Source organism: Megalops cyprinoides, chromosome 12, assembly GCF_013368585.1.
Source record: "Megalops cyprinoides isolate fMegCyp1 chromosome 12, fMegCyp1.pri, whole genome shotgun sequence".
In the NCBI taxonomy this organism is placed as follows: domain Eukaryota; kingdom Metazoa; phylum Chordata; class Actinopteri; order Elopiformes; family Megalopidae; genus Megalops; species Megalops cyprinoides.
Window position 1 is genome coordinate 36,018,559 of NC_050594.1, and position 22,353 is coordinate 36,040,911.

General features: G+C 43.6%; 2 protein-coding genes across 2 annotated transcripts in view; both read left to right on the forward strand.

Annotated features, from left to right (window-relative positions):
* The window catches only part of kiaa0586 (KIAA0586 ortholog), a 192,103-nt gene that overhangs the window by 17,906 nt on the left and 151,844 nt on the right, over positions 1 to 22,353 (forward strand). The window contains exon 8 of the mRNA XM_036542008.1: positions 4,885 to 5,005. Coding sequence (XP_036397901.1) covers positions 4,885 to 5,005 — 121 coding nt within the window. The remainder of the gene's footprint in view (positions 1 to 4,884; positions 5,006 to 22,353) is intronic.
* irf2bpl (interferon regulatory factor 2 binding protein-like) lies at positions 13,163 to 15,524 on the forward strand. Its single transcript, XM_036542011.1, has one exon. The coding sequence runs from the start codon at positions 13,468 to 13,470 to the stop codon at positions 15,472 to 15,474; it is 2,007 nt and encodes a 668-aa protein (XP_036397904.1). The 5' UTR covers positions 13,163 to 13,467; the 3' UTR covers positions 15,475 to 15,524.

The following is a 22,353-nucleotide window of genomic DNA, read 5'->3' on the forward strand; positions in this document are numbered from 1 at the left end:
AAGCTTGGACCCACTTGTGTGTTTAAATATTGAGATAGTAATCCCCATACAAAATGTGATGTCATTCCACATTTAGCTGGACACAATGGGCAAGTCACAGCATGATTAGAATACCTGCTATTGTGATTGATTCTGCCCAAAGTCAGTTCACTGCAGATCAGTCCATTTAAAAGTTGAGAGGGCAGAATCCCTCCAAACAGCAGGAGTTCTGCTGAATGATTATTAGCACTTTCTGAAGTACAGCATTATTCTGGTTTAAAATAACAGTATGCTGTATTGGAATGTAGATCTATTATTATTGCTTTGGCCTGGCAGGACATAGCACACAATAGCACACAGACACACACACATACACACACACATCCTGTCTCAGCCCAGATTCTGATGAATGACGAGGCCCTGTAAAATCTCTTCCAATTGGAGCAAGTGGTATTTTTAGACCTGGCAGTTCCTCCTTTCCATTTAATCAGATCACATGATGTAATTGCTTTTCAGATTAGCATAAAAGAAAAAGAGCTCTGCTGCCAAGTGTGACCTCACTGGGTTTCCAATCCGGAGGATGGCAGCTGCTGGTTTCCATTGGAGGGAGGAGCTCCTGATCCTCTTACAACAGAAAGGGCCTTTACTCTCACCTCCATCTGGCCTCATGTGCAGTGAGCTGTGTGGCACAAAATGGCTGTTGTGCATTACACAGGGTACTACTACCCTGCAAATGGGTGCAGTCAGATTATCCACCTTCTCTGATTCATCCTTGACCTCTAGTGGTAAAGTGTGGTTACTGCACGCCTTTGATGTGGAAGGAAGGATGGATGAACAGAAACTCAGGCTATACCCTTAGGTCAAGTTTAAAAATAGATTAAATCTTAAAGTGAATCAAATTTTATAAACAAAATAGGTCGCATTTTAAGATAATCGTAAAATTAGCTTTTCTGTAAATATGTTCCTATTTTTACATTTTGAGCATACCGTATTTCTTAAAATAGGAAAAAATAACAAGGCATGTTGTCTTTAATTAATGCTTAAGAAATGGACTCTTGCATGTTCTCACTTTGACACCTCTTTAAATTAGAGAAATCAGTACATTATGTACATATTTTTGCACTCTATACTTCAGAGGTGGCTTGAGTTCTGTCTTCTGTCTCTCCCCCTCTCTCTCTCTCTTGCTCTCTCTCTCTATCTCTCCCTCCCCCTCTCTTTCTGGGATCTGACATGATACATTGAATTAAGATGGATATAATAACAATGGTGACCATAATTAGTGCTTTGGCTCCCAGCTTAGACTCTCAGACTTTCTTACAGTGGTTGCATCCCCAGCTGCCTGTCACTGTGGCAATGCCAGGGGAGACCATCTGTCTCCAGTGGAGATACCCTTTTAAAAATAAATGGCAGGATTTATTATTAGCTCTCGCCCTTACCTACCAAGGCCTCTGATGGAGCAGCTGAGGTTTGCCAGGGTCCGCACTGCAAGCTGGATATAACTGTGATCGCATGCAGGAAAGAACAAAGCCTACCTTTAGACAGATATTTTCTTTAAACATTCAGTATTTTTAAATTCATAGACAAGGATCAGAATCTCAATTTGAAACAGAGTTAAAACATCCTGATGTTTTACTAGAGTTGGGAGGGATGCAGATAGGGCACCACTCCTTCGACCCTCCTTGGCCTCTGGCTGTGTCAAAGGTTTTGCACACTATTGACTTGTGGATATTTAAGGCATGAAAACATTCCTCTTTCGGGGTTAGGAGTAATTTAACCTATTCACTCTTTGTTTAACCAGATTATTGCCAAAGATACGTGATGCGCAGCAATTATGTATTTTTTTGTTCACATGAATTCAGTTGATTATTTGTGAGCTAGCCTCGCAAAGCCTCTGTCCGTCTTTCTGCTGGCTGTTGCTCCACACAGAACTCAGTCCATTTGAATCCTGCTGGTGCTGTTTCAGGCACACTTGATTCAAAGGGATCCACTGTGGCCAAGAAAGACAGTATGGTGGTGTTCCTGCAGGTTCCCTCCATTACCAGAGATATTTTCCAGCCATAAACAGTGGGTTCAGCTGACGTCACCCTGCAGCTGTGGAAGGCGTCTTGAATCTGTGTGAAAATAACAGCGCGTCACACAGTCCCGGCCGTCTGTGCAGTGGGAAAGCCAGGCTGGAACATGCAATCTGACACAAGACAAACAACACCTCCAGAAATCCTAGCTTTTGCTGACTTTTAAATAAGCTTTTAAAGGTTGATTTTTACTCCTTCCCATTTCTAATACCCATAGCCCTCTGCTAAACTGCTTTAGATCCCTTTTCATTGGTGCAGGGATGTTCCTTTTTAAATGCACTGGCCTTTGAATCCTGGAGACCGAAATGGTGTTTTGGTTGTAAAGAGAGCTAGGAAGTCTGGTGTTTTTTCCTGTTTTTTTAACCTTGTAGGGCTAGGTAGCCTTTCTTAAGCTGTGTGTCATATTTGACAAGATTGCCAACCATACTCTAAACTGAGAGTGGGTGAGGTACCCACCCAGTCATTGTGAAGTACATGTGTCTCATTACCTAATGGACAAGTGGGTAACATGCAGTGCTCCTCTTTGCTCCTCCTCCACGTATGGTTGTCACTTAGCTGAAGAGGTCTGACACATCCCTGAATGAGGCTATGCATGGAGAGCCTGGTCCTGGACAGGCTGCTTTTTGCCAGAGACATCCTCTCTGTGAGAATACTGGAGACTTGAGCTGCAAGACCTGGTGCAGTGTTGTGAAAATAGCTGTTAGGTCTAGGGATGGTAAGCTCCATTTGGCAGGTGCCTGTTGCATCGGCTGCCTGAGGTGATGAGCTTCCATACTGCTGCAGGTTCCAGTATACTCTCTTTCTTCATCATGCAGCGTCAACACCAAGCAGTACAAGAGAGAGGAGGTTTAACCCTCGAGTGTTTATGCTTTGATGTGTATGGGGCAAAAGGCACAGAATGTGAGACATTTCATCCCAGTGGAGAGGGTGTGGCCTTTGTTTAAAGCAGGCCTGTACATGTAAACTCTCAGGGAAATGCCGCTGCCTGTCTGGAGCTCTAGGGCTCATCACTGTGGGGGTAGCATGTTGGGTCTGTAAAGAGGTCAGTGACAGGAGGAGTATAAGGGCTGCTATCCTGCTGAAGTTACTCCCTGCAGTCAGCCCAGCCCAGTTACTTTAAAGCAGTGCTGTGTGCGCTCTGAGCACACACGTGGAAATTTCTCAGTGTAGGTCCTTGTTCTAGCTCTGAATCTGCCAGACGAGGCTGGAGTGCCTGCTAGATCTCCCTACACCCATCCCCGCTCACCCTAGAAGTGTGTGCTTTCTTTCATAGAAGGAAGCCCCTCTCCTGTGGCCCTGTGTAGAGGTGAAAATGATCAGGGTGGGATCTTCATGACAACTGGGGAGCTGGCTGATTTTTTTTGGGGAAAGGCCGAGAGCCAGCGCCTGCATCCCTTGTATTTTTGCTGCATTCCCTCTTGTGTGCCTGGAGAGGCCATTTTAAGTGCCGCATGCCTCCACTAAGCACAGTAATCATGTCCCTCACTGGTAGTTGGATTTAAGTGTTCCCACTGTCTTTGTATTAACTACCACACCTGTGCATTAGTAAAACATTGAGCATAACTCAGCCACTGGATAGGTAGAAGGCGACACTTCCCTAGCAGATTCCATAGCTGTGCATGCCACTGCTCCTCTCTCCTGCAAAGCTGACTGACATTCCTATAACAAAAGCTGATCCATGCAGAAAGGGAATGCTCAGAGCATATGGACTTGATGCAGGCTTGTGTTGAGGAAAAAAACAAGAATCAAAAAAGAAAGAAATACAGAAAATAGTTTCCTCCTCAGCGTACAGGGTTGCAAAGAATTCTCACGTTACAATGGACAGGTGACCTGGGATCTAGCTTGCTGACCGATGTGCAGTACTGTACAGCAGTACAGTTATACCTTACACAGTGTGATCACAGAGTGATTAGCTGGATATGTGATTTGCTAAATGCACTAAATATTTTTGTATTTAACCTGATATGTAAAGCTTTTTGATCTAGGCAGCTACAATTCATTGTTGTAAATGGTACGTACAATCAACATGTAGCATTTTTGACACTTTAAAGTCCTGTCTCTCCTTGAGTGTACACTACACATTAAGCCGAGGTGTCATTGCCCAGTTTCATCACTTTGCTTTTTGTGCAAGCGCAAGTGCATATTTACTCCCTTGTGTGTTTGTGGCTCAGCTTATTGGTCCAGATTTCTGCCTGCCAAAAACTGCTTAATGGAAGAAGACACTTAATGTACTTAATAAGTGTCTACAGTGTATTTCTCTTTAGTCACACCAGATGAAAGAATAAAAATATGAAAGAAGAAAGTTTAATGATTCCTTAAACTCTACTAAGCGCTCTGATGGTGAGAAAGCCCAGGGTTTTAATTAATTTGTTCAATTAGCTAAGATATTATGATTTGGCAGTGACAGTTTCTGGCATCTGTAAGAGCCAGACATTGCATGGCAGCCCCTTTTGGTAGCACCACCTTTTGGCTCAGCAAGACAATGTCTCAGTCTGTAATCCTGACATATCAGTACAAAAAAAGTCACCCATGCAGTGTACATGTTGGGGCCAATGGGGGTAGTACTGAGTAGTCTCAGTTTTCTTATTTTTGAAAAGGCAAAGGCGTGGCTGTCCTTCATGACTAAAGCACATTGTGTGTTGTTTTGGGGGAAATTGTGCACGATTGCCATGTCAGCTTTAGCTGTTGTATTTGGAGTGTATTCTGTGAGCAGATGAACCCATGCTAGGAATAAGCATGCTGTACTAGGTCCTTCAGCCAGTGGCATACCCAGGAAGATATGCTGACCAAGCCAGACGTCTGAAGCTGACTGCAAATGTCTCTCCCACCACAGGAAACGGCAGGCTTCTAGAAGAAATCCTTAACAACCCCAAATCTCCAGGGAGTAGAAGGCAGGCCGCAGGGGGACAGAAGGTTGCCATAGCAACAGCCGCCTGCCAACCAGAGCTGTCCAGGTAAGGAGAGGGAAGGAAGGAACAAAAGCATTCAAATCTCCCAGCTTTGGGAGGCCAAGTTTTTTCTTTGTGTGCCCATGTTTGATTTTGCAACCCCTTTCAAGAGGTATTTTAAAATATTTGGGAAATGAGTTGATTAATGGTGGACTTTGAAAGGGATTTCAGAAGGGTGTTTTTGCTTTTGTTCATTCATATTTTTCCCTAGTTTCTTGTGTGTGTGCTGCACCACCAATAAAAGCGTAATGGGTTTGCATATCCCCTGCCTGCCAGACGCTCTCTGGGAGTGCCATGCTAACTGTGATCACTTCAGCATTTGGTGGTCGCCACATGTGCATTGATGAACAGTGAGAGGTCAGCACAGCCGGGCTTCCACAATATGCAGGAGCCATAAATACAGTATAGGGAGAACCAGGGCATTGGTGACACATTACAGCCCTCTTCCCCCAGCCCCTCCCTACAGCGGATCATGGTTGGGCTCACTTCGTCTGGTGTCAAGAGCAGCTCATTCATAAGTACAGATATAACCACGCTTCCAGTTAGTTAGTGCTACACAGATTATACATTATGTACTGCAGTCACGAAATGTTGTCGTCCTTTAAGACAGGGTCCCTTTTCAGCAACAATATGGATGAGCATATGAGCAATGAGTGTTTCATTCCGTTGTTATTTGTTTGTGTAAACAGAGGCTCTTACCTAGGGCAACCTACACAGCTCACATGGGCCACTGGATATGTCCTAAAGCAGTGTAGGCTATGTGCCTCTGCTCGCTCCAGTAGGGGGGAGAGCCCAACACCCAGCTCCTTACCCACTGCTTCACCCTATGCCTGTGCGGAGATTACAGTATAGCACAGAAGCCAGGAACCACCAAGAACCTTCTTCTCTTGCATATTTTTGGTGAAACAACCTGTGACCTGTGATTGGCTTCTGTATTCTTGAGCGTGCATGTTTTTTCAGAGGCTGTCCTCACCCACAAATGTGGTTGGGTTTGTGGCTCGTAATGCATTTGTGTGATATGCATGGCAACATGCTGGACAGTGCATGTGCATTGAGTTGCATAAACCTCTGATTGGGCCACACCAAGCATGGCCACCTTTTGAGCAGACATAGCCATAACAAGAATGGCTGCCATTTGAGTGAAGCGATGATGTCATTATGTCAATCAGTAATGGAGACCACCAGGCAGAGGAGATGAGAGGCAGCAGTGCCACTGTGTGTGTGTTTTTGTACTGGTCTAACATTATGGACATCAGTGATTCACAAAATCCCAGGCACTCTTGGTTGCAGATCACAGTGTGATTGTTCATAGCTAGATTAAAAATCATCAGTGTTTAGTTTTACATACCTCTGTGCTGGAATGATTACAAATATATGAGCTGCAGTTTCTGAGGGGCATAAACCTGCAAAGATGGGACACCGTGGGCCACTCATGCTCTGTTCTGTGCAAGCTGTTTGGGGGCAACCATAAGTGGACACTCTTGCATAAGGCTGCAACCCAAGAATTCATCCAGCTCATTTTCATCTTTTTTTTTACAACTCAGAATAGTTGATTAGGATTAAGCTTGCCATAGCTGTTCGTGAGTCACCTCTTTGGAGACCATCTGCCCAGAGTAGGTATCCTCTGCAAAGGACTATTCAAAATTGCTGGGATTCACCCCCACTATCTTCAGTCATTTGTGGAATTTCTCTGGAACAAATAATGTGGAAGAGGAACCAGATAAACCAGGCAACAAATAAAACAAGAAAACCAGAATGTATGTACAGTTAAGTAATGACTGCAGTGCTATAACTTTCTACTGTGTAATATCATCAGGGTTCATATCATTTATTTTTTATATTGAGTTGTCTGCTGATTTAAACCCAGCCCTCTTAATTGAAAAATATTGGGGTTCTGTTTATTTCTCCACTTATGACAATTGGCAGTAAAGGTTATAGTGTTTTTTTAGAAATTTCTCTAATTTCCACATGAGACAAAAAGCTAGAACACAAAAAGCGCAAAAAAGAGAGAGTGAGAGGAAGTGAGGGCAGGAGCGGGGGGGCGTGGGGGGGGGGGGGGGTAGATCACAAGGCCATAGCCTCTTGTCCCCATGGCAACGGCAGTGGCATTTATCAGCCTGCTCTGAGGGTACGTAAAGTGAATCTGCATGCACATGGCAGCCTGCCAGCATTTCAAATGAAAGAGCACTTTGAACTGCTGCCAAGTTCGGGGAGCGAGAGGAGCTGTCAGGCCTGCTTAATGCTGGCAGTTTGTACTTGGCAAGCCTTGCCTTTTCCCAGAATCCCTCTTTCTGGCAGCCCGCCAAGCGCTTAGCGGAAGCTAAAAATTAACCCATGCGATTGACTGCGGCAGGCTGAAAATTTTCCGTATGGGGCGTGTGATAAACAGAGCAGGAGTGGGAGGCGTCACAGTGGGGACCACAGACATGGTGAAAAATTTCCCACTTTAGCCACTGCAAAGGAGACAACGGAAGAGAGAGAAACAAGATCACGCCATTTCTGCTGTTTGCAGAGTTTGCAGTGTTCATGCAAAGCCCCCGCTCATTGAATTTGTGTTCTGTTTCAAACAAAGCTCATAGCTGCTGCTGTTATTGCTTTTTTAAATGATTTCTGAAACTTCACAGAAAAAACCTAACAAAAGAAGCATTCCGCAGACCTGTGCTTGTCAATGTAACCAGAGGATTTTGAAAAAGAGACGTTTATTGTGGGGAGAAATCACGCCGCACCACCAAAGCACATGGGTTGGGGGGCTATTATTAGCGTCAGGACAATTGGCACAACACTTTTCTTTCTTCATTTTTTTCCTTTGCTTTCTTTTGAAAACCCGTGCACCAGCACAAGGTGTCCGCTTTGTCTTCCTGTCAGTGTCAAAGGCTCAGGATGCGAGCAGACTGCAAATGCCCGCAGCCTTGGCTGCTGGAGGGGCTCGGCCAGGCCCGTCTGTCACCAGCTCCAAAGGAAAACAGGAGTGGACAAGCTCCTCTCTTCCCCTCCTGTACCGCATTATCCTCCTGCACTTTTCCTCATGAGCTTTTGCAAATCCGTGTGCTGCATCTTAGAACTACCATTATTGCATTTCCACATCGGATGGCATTCATGCCCATTACTCTGCATATTAGGTGAATCTGAGGCCGAACTGAACCATCTGAATCTCATGTGCTCCACAGGCAGATACAAATGCACTGGTGTATCTCATTTATGTGAGTCTGCTTTCATTTATTTACTTAATCTGCAGTGCTTTACAGAAATGGCATACAAATGACAACAAAAGTCGGAGCATACAGCTACTTCCAAAAACCATCATAAACCCACCTGAACCAATTAAGGCACAAAACCTGTGATGTAAAAAATCCAGCCTAAATACTGATCACAATCACTTTTTGGTCATTGATTTCTTTGTGGCTTAAACAAAAAAAAACCCGGTTTGTGACAGACCCATTTGATGAGAGGGTTATGTCAGCTGGACCCATACTGAGGTCACCAGTGTTCCTTTTTCTCCCAAGGCAGTTCGAGGGCTGGTTTGGAGCTGGTGCCTAATCTTGAACCAGTTCTTCGTGTTTCGACAGCCAAAGAACCGGCTCTCGGCCAGGAAAACTGGTTCGAGAGCGGCACCAACACTTTGCTGGTCTAGAACAAAGAACCGCAACGTCAGGGGCTGGGGGCGGGATTATCGTGACCAACAAGACCAACTAAAACTTTGTGACCGGCGTTACAAAAAAAAAACAGAGCTAGTGTAGCGTCCAGTCTGCCTAAAAAGAAGAAGAAGAAAAACTAGTTTTATTTTTCAAATGTTTTGCCTTGTTGCCAGCCAGCTATGTATTTCTTAGCTGTTTAGCAAGCTACTAATTTCTCACATCAATGTTAGGAACATAACAGTGATGGCTAGCTAGCTAGCTGTTTGTCACCTAACATTACCCAAGCAAGCATAGCTACTAATTTCTCACATCAATGTTATGTTTGACATTTGTATCATTGATGTGAGAAATTAGTTGCTATAATTGCTTGGATATTGTTAGCTGACCAACAGCTAGCTAGCCAGCTACCTTAACCGTGGTAACAGTAGCTAACGTTAGCATGCTACTTTCTAACATTGCCATTGACTCACCTACCAATGTCACTTAACATTTGGCTTCACAAAAGGCTAACATTGTATAAAGTGTAGTGGACAAGTTTGTTTTTTAAAGCACTGTTCTCTTGTTGTTGTTGTTGTTGTCTGTGCTCGCGAAACACCGCAGATTGTCTGAAATTTGTGTGCTATTGTGAAAGCTAGCTACAGCATGAGATTGTTTAATTAACAAGGTCTGCAATTTGAAATATAGCTGCAAGCAGTGATACAGGGGCCAGGCACAATGAGGGCCTGTTTTGCTACAATGCCACTTTCAGTAATCAAAAATCTATGGATAACTTTTGTGAGGCATAGTCTCACTATGCTCTGACTCAATTTTGGTGAAGACTGGAGAACATTTATGGGAGGAGTAGCAGAAAGATTGTTTTCATTAAAATTCAAAATGGCAGACAATCCAATATGGCAGACATTGAAACCATTATGTGTCTGTAACTTGGCATGACTGAAGGAATCAGAAGAAGAAAGAATTGTGATTTTAGGCCATGCAATTCAAAAAATATGTTAAAATATAGGTATAATATAAGTTATATGCAATATGTGTTATAGCGCCACCTAGTGGTCAAATGACACTAAAACAGTTGGGCACCCTCAGGGCATAGTTGCAAACACAGTCATCAAATTTGGTGTCAGTACACAAAATCATTGCGTAGATATGGCCTCACTACCTATTTGGTGTCTTTGCTGTTGATGTTGTTAGCACATTACTGGCAAATTCTTTCCATAAACATAAAATCATGGATAACTCAATTTTCATGAAGATTGGAGAAAATTTGTGGGAAGAGTAGCGAAAAGACTGTTTTCATTGAAATTCAAAATGGCGGACAACCAAATACAGTAGAAATGAAAATTTTACATCTGTTCAACTTGACATGACCCAGGGAATCAAGAGAAAAAAGAATCATAATTCTAAACTAAAGACATCAAAAGTTATGAGCAGAAATTCAGTTGTTTTAGTTATAGCGCCACCTCAGGGTGAAATGACACAAAACTTCTTGGACACTCTCAGGACTGTGTAGGAAGTCCATATACCAAGTTTTGTGAAGACATAAAAGCATTGCCAAGATATGACCTCACTTCCTGTTTGGTGTCTTCGCTGTCAAATTCATTTGCACAGGCAAACGCTCTGGAATATCTAAAATATTTGGATAACTTTTGTGAGGTATGGTCTGAAGATGATATGTACCAAATTTGGTAAAGATTGGTCAAAAATTGTAGGAGGAGTAGCGAATAAACAGTTTTAGTAAAAATTCTAAATGGCGGAAAATCCATTATGGCAGACTTTGATGGCAATGGGTGTGTTGGACTCGGCTTGACCTAAGGAATCTAGGAAAAAAGAATTTTGAACAAATTCCAACAGGGTCAGGACTTATGGCCAAAAATGTTAGATGAACTTTGACCTGGTGGTGGCGCTAGAGGGCCTGATTGACTGACCCCTAAATTGGTGAGTGGACAGCTGGGACTGTCCTCTATGAGTGTGTCAAATTTCATAAAAATCGTACGAACGGATCTATGGGCTGCCATAGACTCCCATGGCAGAAAGTATAATAATAATAATGAAGAATTCTAACAATTACAATAGGTGCCTAGCACTTTCAGTGCTTGGCCCCTAATAATAATAAGAAGAAAAATAACAAAAACAATAGGGTTCTGCTTGGCCCCTAATAATTAAGTGTCAGGTAATCCCAAAGCTTTCTCTTAAATGTGTCACATTATAGCTTTCTTGTGTTACAAAATTCAAATTACAGAACGGAGCTAAATTTAGTTACATTAATTTAAATTACTGAGAATAAGCTTTTAGGTCAGGTTGAGTACAATGAACAATAACGTTTAGAACACAGACCTCACAAAAGCTTTGATGTGTCATGAACATTTAATGTAATTTAAATCGATAATTGCCATCCTTGTTAATTAAACAATCTCGCGTAGCTTTCGCAAGCACACAAACTACAGACAATCTGAGCTGTTTCGCGAGCATAATCATTTACTCTATTTACGTGATTGATGTCGATTATTCTGGGAATTATTTGTTTTATTGTTAATCAAGGAGGATAAAGGGGAACAGTTTGGAAGTAATGATAGATTTAAAGGTAGTGTTTGGGCTTCCCCTGTTTCCAACTCACCAGCCACCACTACTAGCTTGGCGCTAGTGGGACAGCGGAGACGTATACAGTGACGTAATGACGTGGCTCTATGGTGGCTCTCTAGCCCGTGGAAAAGCAAACCGGTTCTTAGAAGGTTTGCAAGTTGAACCAACTCCGAACTGCTACTAGCAACAGCCCAGGACTAGCACCTAGTACGCGTTGGTGGAAGAGAGAGCAAGCCCAGTGGCCTTCATTCCAGCCGCATGCTTTCTGGCACAGCCAGAGAGAGCTGCAACCGTACTTGGCGTCCTCACCCCTGGATGAAGCACAGCCACAGCCTGCGGTATGTGGGAGTGGAATAAAAAACCTCTCCTTCCTCCTTGTCCTGCTACCCACTTCTCTTCCTTCTCTCCCTGTTGAATAACGGGAAAGTTTTGTTCTAACTTCCAACCGTTGCTAATCAGGAAGGGGGCCCAGCGGACAGGAGGGGGGCTCGCTCTTAGCTCTGCATTTAGGTAAACAATAAATGAGTCAGGAAGCCCAGTGTGTTTTAACTCCCCTAATGTTTGGCAGATTTGAAAACCAGTGTCTGCAGTCACGCAAAGCACCCTGGGAGCGTGTATGGAAGAGGTGCTTCAGCGAGTATGAGGGGCAGCCAGATGAAATGGCTCTCCAACAAGGTGTGGTGGTCTGATGTTTCATGTTCTCCTGAAGTCTGCTTTTGTTTTGCTCTTTCTGATGAACTGGCTGGCAGAATTGAGAATTGTATGGCCAATTAGCTGATTTATGTCAACTGCCAGTAAAATGCTACAAGATGTACCTCTGCTACATCTTGATGTTTTACAAAGTATAATCACAATATAGCACATTTTGACCTACTCTAATATACACTTTTTCTTAAAAAATTGGTCGTCACGTTTTAACGTGATATATTTTGTATGTGTTTTCAGAAAGTGATACATCGGTAAAACGAATTTTGATCAAATCATGAAATACGATCAAAACATCCTTTAAGGATTCAATACTCTTTTAGTAACGGAGTGAAAAAACATTCATAAATGTTGTTGTTGCTAGGATTCTACTTACTAAAAAAGGCGTTGGCTTAACTCTCCAAAGGCGCAGCGAGATTTTGCAAACAGGAAAATAATGCTGTGGTCAACTGATTATACAACAGCCAGGAAAGGCAATGCGGGTCAGCCGGTGATCCTAGCCAGTCTCGCTAAGCATGCATTCTTAGAAACACTGGCACGCGCTTGTATTTCTGTATAGGAAACCAAGAATAAATACACATTATTTTCTATATATCGTGCGTCGGTGGCGCAATAAAACGACACAACACGTCGGTGAAATTCAGCCGTGTAACAACCGTTAACGTGGACCGCCTAGTTGAATGTTAGATTTGCGATGCAATAACGTCGTCGAGCGTGTATACTGATCCCTGAATGTTTATGATTTGGTTTAAGGGCATCTTTAATGATGAAATATATCGGATCTTCGGTTGATTGACGTCTTCAAGATTGTCGAAAATGCAACTGTATATTATCACGTAGTTTTTGCGAAATTATCTAAATTGTGGAGGCAAATATAGCCTACATGCAGTATCGCAAAACGTTTTCTTTAACATTTAGACTATGCCTTTATTCCTTGATGCGTACATTTTAGTATGAAGCGGGGGAGTGTAATAATGCTGATGTAAGCATATTTACATCGTACATCGTAACTTAGGTTAGCTTCAGTTCTCTGTAGTTTATAAATAGTGCTGACGTTTATTTCAATTTAGCCAGATAGAAAAGTATAACCGTGCCCGTGGATAAATAACTAGTTACGGCTTGCAAGATGAACAGTCCACAGGACGGACTGAAATTTGATCAATGTCTGTGCAGTGAAGTCATTCACAACACAAGAGGGGAGTGGTTGGAGCATGCGCTTTAGGACAGCAACAAGTGGCATGTCAGTTTGTTACAGAGGAACTGCGGAACGTGGTGCTGACGTCACGGCTCCAGCCAGGTGGCATTCCAAGTGGAGAGAGAGGACGTGGAGCCACAATCAGAATTCCAAATCAGAATGCAAGTCAGAATGTGAGGCGCGCGTGTTGTAAATTTGAACCCTGCAAGCAACGATTCACGGTCACACACAATTTTGCACGGCATAGGAGATCAAGTGAAAGAAGAGCTGTCGTTTGCAAAATAGCAGGGTTGGTGAGGAGGATTACAGAAAGAGTGACTCGGAACTAGAAAAAAAGACCGAAACGGGTTATCAGCATGTCTTCTGCACAAGTGTCTTCATCCAGGAGACAGTCGTGTTACCTTTGTGATTTGCCCCGCATGCCGTGGGCTATGATTTGGGATTTTACGGAGCCAGTCTGTAGGGGTTGCGTGAACTATGAGGGCGCGGATCGGATCGAGTTTGTGATTGAGACTGCACGCCACCTGAAGCGGGCTCATGGCTTTCAAGAGGGGAGATCCCCCGGACCACCGCCGCCAGCCGCGGTAAAAGCTCAGGCGGCAATGTCATCCAAAGAGACGGTGCAGCTCAACCATGTGGATGGATCCTCAAAACAACAGCAACCGGGGCTGGATCGCTACTCTCTAAACACCGACAGACCACGTTTTGATTACCCAGGCATTAGCACGCATGCGGGTAGGCTCCCTAACGGCCTGAGCGGACCAAATGGCTTCCCCAAAACGGACGATGGTCCCCCCGAACTGAACAGACAAAGCCCAAACTCTCGGAGGAGCCACGGTCTGGTCGCAGTTCCAGGACAAATGACCGTGCCACCCAATCTCCTCCCGCAGACACTGCTGAATGGCCCTCCCGGTGCAGCGGCCATTGCGCCGCACGGTCTGGCGAGCCGACCCCCACCGCCATCCAGCATGGGACAAGCGCTGTCCATGGCTTCTCAGTCCATGTCGGACGTGGGCAAAAGACCGGGCTCTGTATCCAGCACGGATCAAGAGAGGGATCTGAAAGAGAAGCAGCGCAACGCGGAAGCTTTGGCTGAGCTGAGTGAAAGTTTAAGGAACAGATCTGAAGACTGGGCAAACAAACCTAAAATAGTAAGGGAGACATTGATCACACTTTCAAATAGCACTCCTTTTAATGTGAGGTTTAAGAAGGATCATTCGCTCGTGGGCAGGGTGTTTGCTTTCGATGCCATCTCAAAGCCTGGAATGGACTATGAGTTGAAAATATTTATCGAGTACCCGAGTGGATGTGGAAGCGTGTTTTCTAGTGCATCGGGTGTCGCTAAACAAATGTATCAAGACTGTATGAAAGATTTTGGTCGAGGGCTTTCTTCTGGTTTCAAGTATTTGGAATATGAGAAAAAGCACGGCTCTGGAGACTGGCGACTTCTGGGCGATTTATTGCCCGAGTCGGTCCGTTTCTTTAAAGAGGGATTGGGCGCTGAAATGCTGCCACAGCCGTACATCGACGCCAGTTGCCCTTTGTTGCCTACTGCTTTGGTGAATATTCCCCGTGCCTTGCCAGCAGCGAGTGCTCCGAGGACTGGCATGCGAAAACGCAAGGCGTCCCCGGAGCCCGACTCCGCGGAGGGTGCTCTTAAATTATCTGAAGAACAGCAGAGACAACAGTGGATAGCTAATCAGAGCGAGGCTTTGAAACTGACGATGGCATCTGGGGCATTCGGAGCCTCCCATGGGGGTCCCCCGCCGCTTGGACCCAGCCACCCTGTGCATTCCAGTAGGACCACCCCTCCCGAGACTGCCCCGCAGAACGGACAGTCCCCGATGGCTGCCCTCATGTCGGTCGCAGACACTCTTGGCAATGCGCATTCGCCGAAAGACAGTAACTCCGTTCACTCCACCACCTCCACAAGACACAGCAGCAGCAGTCCGGTTTCCCCAGCCTCCATATCAGGACAGCGTCGTTTGGCTTCCCGCAACGGAGAAATGAACCTGGCCGGTGCACAGCCTCAGTCCAGCACCCATCCTAGCATGGACCAAGGTCATCCTCAGAGCATTCCAGACTCTCCTATGGCTAACAACGGGCCACTGTGCTGTACCATTTGTCACGAACGTTTGGAGGATACCCACTTTGTTCAGTGTCCGTCAGTTCCCAACCACAAATTCTGTTTTCCTTGTTCTCGAGAGAGCATCAAAGCACAGGGAGCCACTGGCGAGGTGTATTGCCCTAGCGGAGAGAAATGCCCCTTGGTAGGTTCGAATGTGCCTTGGGCGTTCATGCAAGGTGAGATTGCAACCATTTTAGCTGGGGACGTTAAAGTAAAAAAGGAGAGAGACCCCTAGATGTTTGCTTCCTTCAAAAACACTAAACGCGTCAAGTATATATATACATGTTGTGAATTAACTGACATGATTAGTCTTATGTACAGAGACGTTACTTTCTTCATATGTTTCTATATTTTGAAACAAAGGTACAGTTACACTTCATTTGGAGGAGGAAGCTGTTTTGGTCAAAATGAAATAGACTGGTTACTGAATAACGTTTAATTTCTATGGCAGTTTGTTGTCTAGGTACAAAGTGAAAGCACTTAACAATTACTGCTGCAGTGTTTTTTATTCATGCACTTTTATTGATTACCAAGGCCAGTGTTGACACTCATAAAATACAAACATATTTTTTTAAAAGTGAAATGTTAGTTGAGCCCAATTTTCTGATCTACTAGGGTAGGGGTGAGAGGTGGGTGGGGGTAATGTTTGTTTAATTCTACTCCTTTAATTTTGGGTTATGTTGTTTACCAGGGTAATGTTTATTTTATCTTGTGATCTAAATATACCAGTATATTTTACTACGTGTTTTTTTTTTTCTTTTCATTTTTTCTCCTTTTTTGCTTTATTGATGCACGGATGCTTAAGAGTAGAGCAAAATGCTGTACATGACCATATTATATTCTCTGTTTGTTTATACATTTCTGTAGTAACAGAAGACTGTAACGTGCCTTGGAGCTGAGTAAATTGTAATAAATTCCATTGATATTAACACTTGGTGAGGAGTCGGTTTGTTCAACACGTGCAGTCATCTCAGCATGTTTCTGATACATTTCATGAAAGGGTGAATTCGGTGCATTACACTTGCTGACCAGTAGCTTTTAACGTAATGTAAGAATGCTCGCTAAATGGTGCCGTCAGTTAGTTTGGCCGTTGTTAATAATCTATTGTTCGGTGACGGTCCCACTTAAACTGTTTCGTAGGTTTCACTTTCTCTTACGTAACCCGCAATCGCATACAGTGCTCACTTACTGTGTTGTAAAATGCCTCATTTGGCGCGAGCAGCAGGAAAGCGGCGTAACTCATTCCCAAACAGCAACTGTATTTACCACAACTGAAACGATAAACCTTTTTCCATAAATGGTCACCTGTCAATTAGTCGATTCGGTTGCTGTTTATAGCCATACTGTTTTTTTTTTTAAAAAAACATTGACGTATAGTTTCCACACGATGCGTTTAAACAACCGACTACTATGTCGAATTCTAGCTTTATGGTGAGTGGCGGTTGAATTGTGGGTGGTGAACTCGCACAATGCTTTATGCTTGTGGTTAGAACTTGAGAAAACATAATCACACGTGCATTAATATTCCCCCATCGTAGATCTGGTCGTATTCATAATCTGATAAAAACGACATTAAATTGGTATGAAATTCTGTTATACAGTGTGTGAGGATCATTTCCTGCAGTTGGAAAAAATGTAATTTGTGTTGACTCATTGAAGTTTTGCAGCAGAGACAATTGGTTTGTCGTAGAGTGTAAATAGCTGTTAATATGTCTTTCAGGATGATGGGTCAGTCTCTTCCACAGCTTAGTGGCAACTTTTGATGTGTTGTTTCCTGGGTTCACAGTTTTCCCCCTTACAATTGGTCTCTGCAGAATACACATGTGAAGGACATAGCCAGAGAATCAGCAGAAAAGTCTGCTTTCTAATTCTCTATCAATGGAGACTTGTCAGCTCAAAACGGGAAAGCTATTAATGCACCTTTCGTTCTGACTATCCTGAATCAGTTTTTGGCTTGCTGATAAACAAGTGTGTCAGTTTACATTAGGATCACCCATCTGCTCCAGATTCACTTTTTCAGTTTGTTTTACAGTTTGACCATAAGAAACAGATCAAAGATTTAGATTTTATTATAATCAAAAGATTGTCCGTCAAATGCATAAATGTTACAAAGGTAACACTTGGTTGAGGACCCTCAGCAGTTTAAAGGTAAGTTTCCAACCTCCCCTTTTCAGGTTGCCCAGTCTCGATAGCTGTAGGCATTACCAAAATGAAGCTAGCTCTGTGTGACCAACTGTAGGAAAAAAGAAATGTATTTATTTCTCCTTATTTGTGTGAGGAGCATTCTCTGTGTAAATATTTACATGCAAAACCTACTTCTGTCCCAACTCACAGGGTTTTACCTGGAAACTCTTGTCTCCATGGTGCTAATGGAAAGCTGTTTCCTTGGAAGTATGTTTACATGGAAAATCACCGCAATGTGAATCTGACAGAGGCAAACTCAGTACCTGGGAGAAGCCAGAATACATTCAGTCCCTTCATGTCCTTCACAATATAAATAAGAAAAAAAATATTTTTCAGTATGTTGTCAACTGAAATATGTGCAATTCAGCCTGTCGCAATATAAATTTCCAATTAAAATAGCACACATGGTTTTTATAGAATAAATGTATCGACCCTCATAGAATTTTTTTTAATTTTAATAGCATCAGTTGTTTAAAACACGTAGTACCAGTGTTTCAGTGCAGAACATCAAGGGAACAAGGGAGTCAGTTTCAAACCGTATACTGTATGTGCAGTTACCTCTAAGCTCATTTTAAGATCATTCTACGGCATTAGAAGTATGTTAATTCTTTATTGAATTATAAAAAATTGTATGCTCTCATTCATATTCCGTTTCATGGATGATTGTATGCACTTAGATGTTGCTTTAGTTTTTTTCTGCCTGGGCAGGGTCTAGCTCTGAGAAGTAGCCAGCATCACCTTCGGCTCCATTCCTGCCTTTGTGGGTATTGGAGGAGCTGCAAAATGGCATTTGTAAATTCTTACTTACTCTTTGGATTGCATTCTGTAATGTAATGGCTGGTCAGCATTGTGTAGTTTTTTAATGGTTTGAGTCAAAGCTGCAGGCCCCACTGCTTTGCTCTTCCCCCTACCACTGTTTACTTGGATAGTGAAAACACAAATACAAGTATGAGATGCCTCTGCGGGAGATGCCTTTCTCCTGGGATACGGCATGTGGTCACGTGACTCCGCCCTTCGCTTTCATTGGCTATCCCACAGGAAGGAGTGCCTGTTGGTGCATGCCTGTTGCCATGAGTCAACCCAACACTGGCATGCTGTCATCAACACTGTATTCATTCATTCAGATAGTCTGAAGGGTGCTGGAACAAATGTGCAGTATCCGTGCTGATCAGGTAATTCATGTGTGGCAAGGAGCAACGGCAGGCTTGTGAATACATACAGTAGCTGTGGGCTATACATCGAGTTAGACAGGCTCATGAGTTGAATCTGGATGTGGTGTAATGAAGGGCAGTGGTGGCTCTCAGCTCACCTCAGGTTAAAACTGATAACATTCTCCTCTCTCGTCTTACCTACTTTTTCCAAAATCCCCCTTGCCAGTGAATTTCACCCAGTTTGCAGTCAGGGCAAGTGAATCTCAGGAAGCAGCATAAGAAGACTGCTGCAAAACACTCAGTCTGACCTGAATGGAGGCTTTCAGGTCCAGTGAGCAGTGTTCTGAACGTCTGCCAAGCAAATGTATTTCATTAAACCGCCCATAGCTGAGGCCCTTACCCAGGGTAACATAATACGATGCATCCTCCATGCAGATGGTTTGAGTGAAGCGGCTGAGGTGAAGGCTGCAGCAGCAAATTTCCAGTAGTCTTCTCTACCACTCTTCTCCTACCACTACTCCACACGCTGGCCTACAAGCATGTGATGGCACAAGGGGTAAACAATGGGCAGAACGGTGAGCCCTTTCAGAGATGAAAAGTGCCTGTCATTTACGGTGTGCGTGTGCGTGTGTGTGTGTACGCGTGTGTGTGTTTGGGGCGGGGGGGGGGGGGGGGGGAGGGGGATTGCATGGTGGCAGGAGCGAGAAGAGCCCTCCCATGGGAGTCTTTGCAGCCAAGGCCTATCTCTGCTGCCACAGTTATTTTTAGCTGCACCATATCCTGGCTGCAGCCCCTGTCCCTGTTTCAAAGTAGGCTTTTCACTGCTGAGGGCGGTGTGCTGCGCACTATGCCATCAAAGGGATTGCTTATGTGCCACAAAGACATGGGCTAGGGGTGCCATGTTTGTCATATTTCAGACATGGGGTCAGGCCGAATTGGTGCTCTGATCAGACAGCTGTCCTTCCCTGTCCCTCTTGTGTTTTAGTTGGTATGCACAGATGGCCATATGTGACTGTATGGGCTAGATTTTCTATTTTTGCTTGGGTAAAGCATATTGAATGTCTCTGTAATTCCATAATCTCATTCCTGTTAGTTCAGTTGTGTTCCTGTCATTGAATAACATGCTCTTTAGTCAAAGCAGAGGGAGTAAAAGGATTCATTCCTGCCAATGAAGTGGTGGCTATTGCACACCACCACCCATTTATTGAGCAGGAATACAGTGTCACCATATGAGTGACTCACTTTATCCCTATGGACAGGGTTGGGAGGGTTACTTTTAATATGTATTCCACTACAGATCACAGAATACTTGGCCTAAAATGTAATTTGTAACGTGTTCTGTTAGATTACTCAAGGTAAGTAATGTAATCTAAATACTTTGGATTACTTTCTGAACACTGTGTTTTTAATTTTTAAAAGTATGTAAGTAAAAGTGTGAATGTGGCATATACTGGTTGGGTGATTCTCACAAACTATGTCCAAGTGATGTCAAAATCTGAATAGCCAAACTTGAGTTTTTACTGCAATATATGAAATGCAGTCTATATTTTTAATTATGATAACATCTCATATGAAAAAAACATTTAAAGCATTTTATGAAATTTTTATAAGGACGTGCACCAGTATAATTCTCATTACCAATATGTTTTATTTCACATCCCTTCTTCTCGGCTGAATTGCTCAGGAAGTATTCATTACCAACGATGCTAGTTGCTTGTCTATGCAACGAAAAATAATTTTGAATTTCCATCAAATTTAATCATAGTTACAATCTGCATACAGCTCTGCGTCCATCTCCACACCCATTACTGTTGTTTGAATTCAGAATCAGAATCAGAATTTCTTTATTGTCATTGTAACATGTACAACGAAAATTGAGTGCAATCCTCAACAGTGCAATAGATCAATAAAAAGCTAATAAATAAAAGATAATTTAAAAAGTAAGGCTATATAAAAAGTAAAAAAGGTAGAACACAAGTAAGAACACACAGAGATATCTACATTCTGCCAGAAAAATTGCACAGGTCCCTTATTGCAGAGTGAAGGACCATGAACATTAATTGCACAGATCCCTTATTGCATAGTGAACGTGAACATTGTGTTTAGTGGCATTTAAAGCTTGTACAGCTGTGGGATAAATACTGTTGTTGAGTCAGTTTGTCCTTGTTCTAATGGCTCTGTACCATCTGCCTGACGGTAGCAGTTCGAACAGAGAGTGACCGGGGTGGGATGTGTCCTTTATGATGTTATGGGCTCTCTTGAGGCAGCGGGAACTGTGTAGGTCCTCTAGAGTGGGGAGAGGACACCCGATGATTTCCTCAGCAGTCTTGACGACCCCCCGAAGCTCTTTTTTGTGTGCCACAGTGCAGCTGGAAAACCACACGCAGAGGCAGTAGGTGAGAATGCTCTATGGTGGAGCGGTAGAAGGACACCAGCAGTCTCTGGGTGATGTTGTTCTTCCTGAGGACCCTCAGAAAGTAGAGTCTCTGCTGTGCCTTTTTTACCAGTTCTGTGGTGTTCATGTCCCAGGTCACGTCCTTCTCAATGTAAACTCCCAGAAAACGGAAGTCCGTGACCCTCTCCACACAGTCCCCGCTGATGATTATGGTTTGAATGTCCATTTTTTCTTCCTGAGATCGATGACCAACCAACTTTGTCTTTGACGTGTTCAGGAGCAGGTTGTTGTCTCTGCACCACACTGACAGCTGCTCCACCTCGTCCCGGTAGGCGGACTCATCACCCCCTGAGATGAGCCCCACCACTGTGGTGTCATTGGCAAATTTGACAAAGGTGTTGCTGGAGTGGACAGGGGTGCAGTCGTATGTATAGAGGGTATAGAGCAGGGGGCTCAGCACACAGCCCTGAGGGGAGCCGGTGCTGAGGCTGAATTACTCATGAACTCGTCATTGCATAGATATGGAACACATATCACAAGAAAGAGCGGAACCGGAGCTTTGTAATGATGCTAGTCACATATTTGTACATACGGAAGTAATCGCGTTGTGAAGACAGATCAAACTTGTGCAAAGTAATATCTTTACTAATTTCTTCACCCATTTTCACACTCCTGCTTCTCGGTTGAATAAGCCCCTATCGCTTCACAACGTACCGCATATCAAAATAAACAGCAGAACCCTTTCCGATGATAACAGTTGTTTCTCTGTGCGACAAAGCGAGTAATGCAGTTTTGAAATCACAGCAAATTTCTGCATTGTCTCCAACATAGGACTGACATTACATCCCACTTTGTATGAAAAAATAAACACAAAATAACGTATTTGCTTTTCATTGCAGTGATTCAAAAGATGTGGTCAAAAGACGTGCGCAGGTTTTCATAAAATAAAGCACATGGCAAACTTTATTATGAATAATCGTCATACACGGATCCATAAGTTTTGTATGTTTATCTGACGTTACCCAAGTTGCCCGATCGTCTATGAAACACAATCTACACACACAATCCACACACTGCATACAATTATTTATTTACTTATTTATTTACTATCCACAATCCCCCGTCCCCCCGCCGAAAACCCTCCCGTATTTTGAAACCTAAATGTTGGCAGGTATGGGTAGGAGGGACCCCCTGATTTCGCACACTGATCTCACTGCTTTCCTTTGTTTCGCTGCAATGGACAGTGATGAAGGTGCCCTTGGCTGTCAGGACAATCATACAGTCAGAGGCTGCAGTATGCATGCCAAGGAGACAAGCAGACGCTGAATACCAAACCTCTCTCTGCTACTCCAGACCCCCTGCTCTGCACTCAGTTTGAATGCTG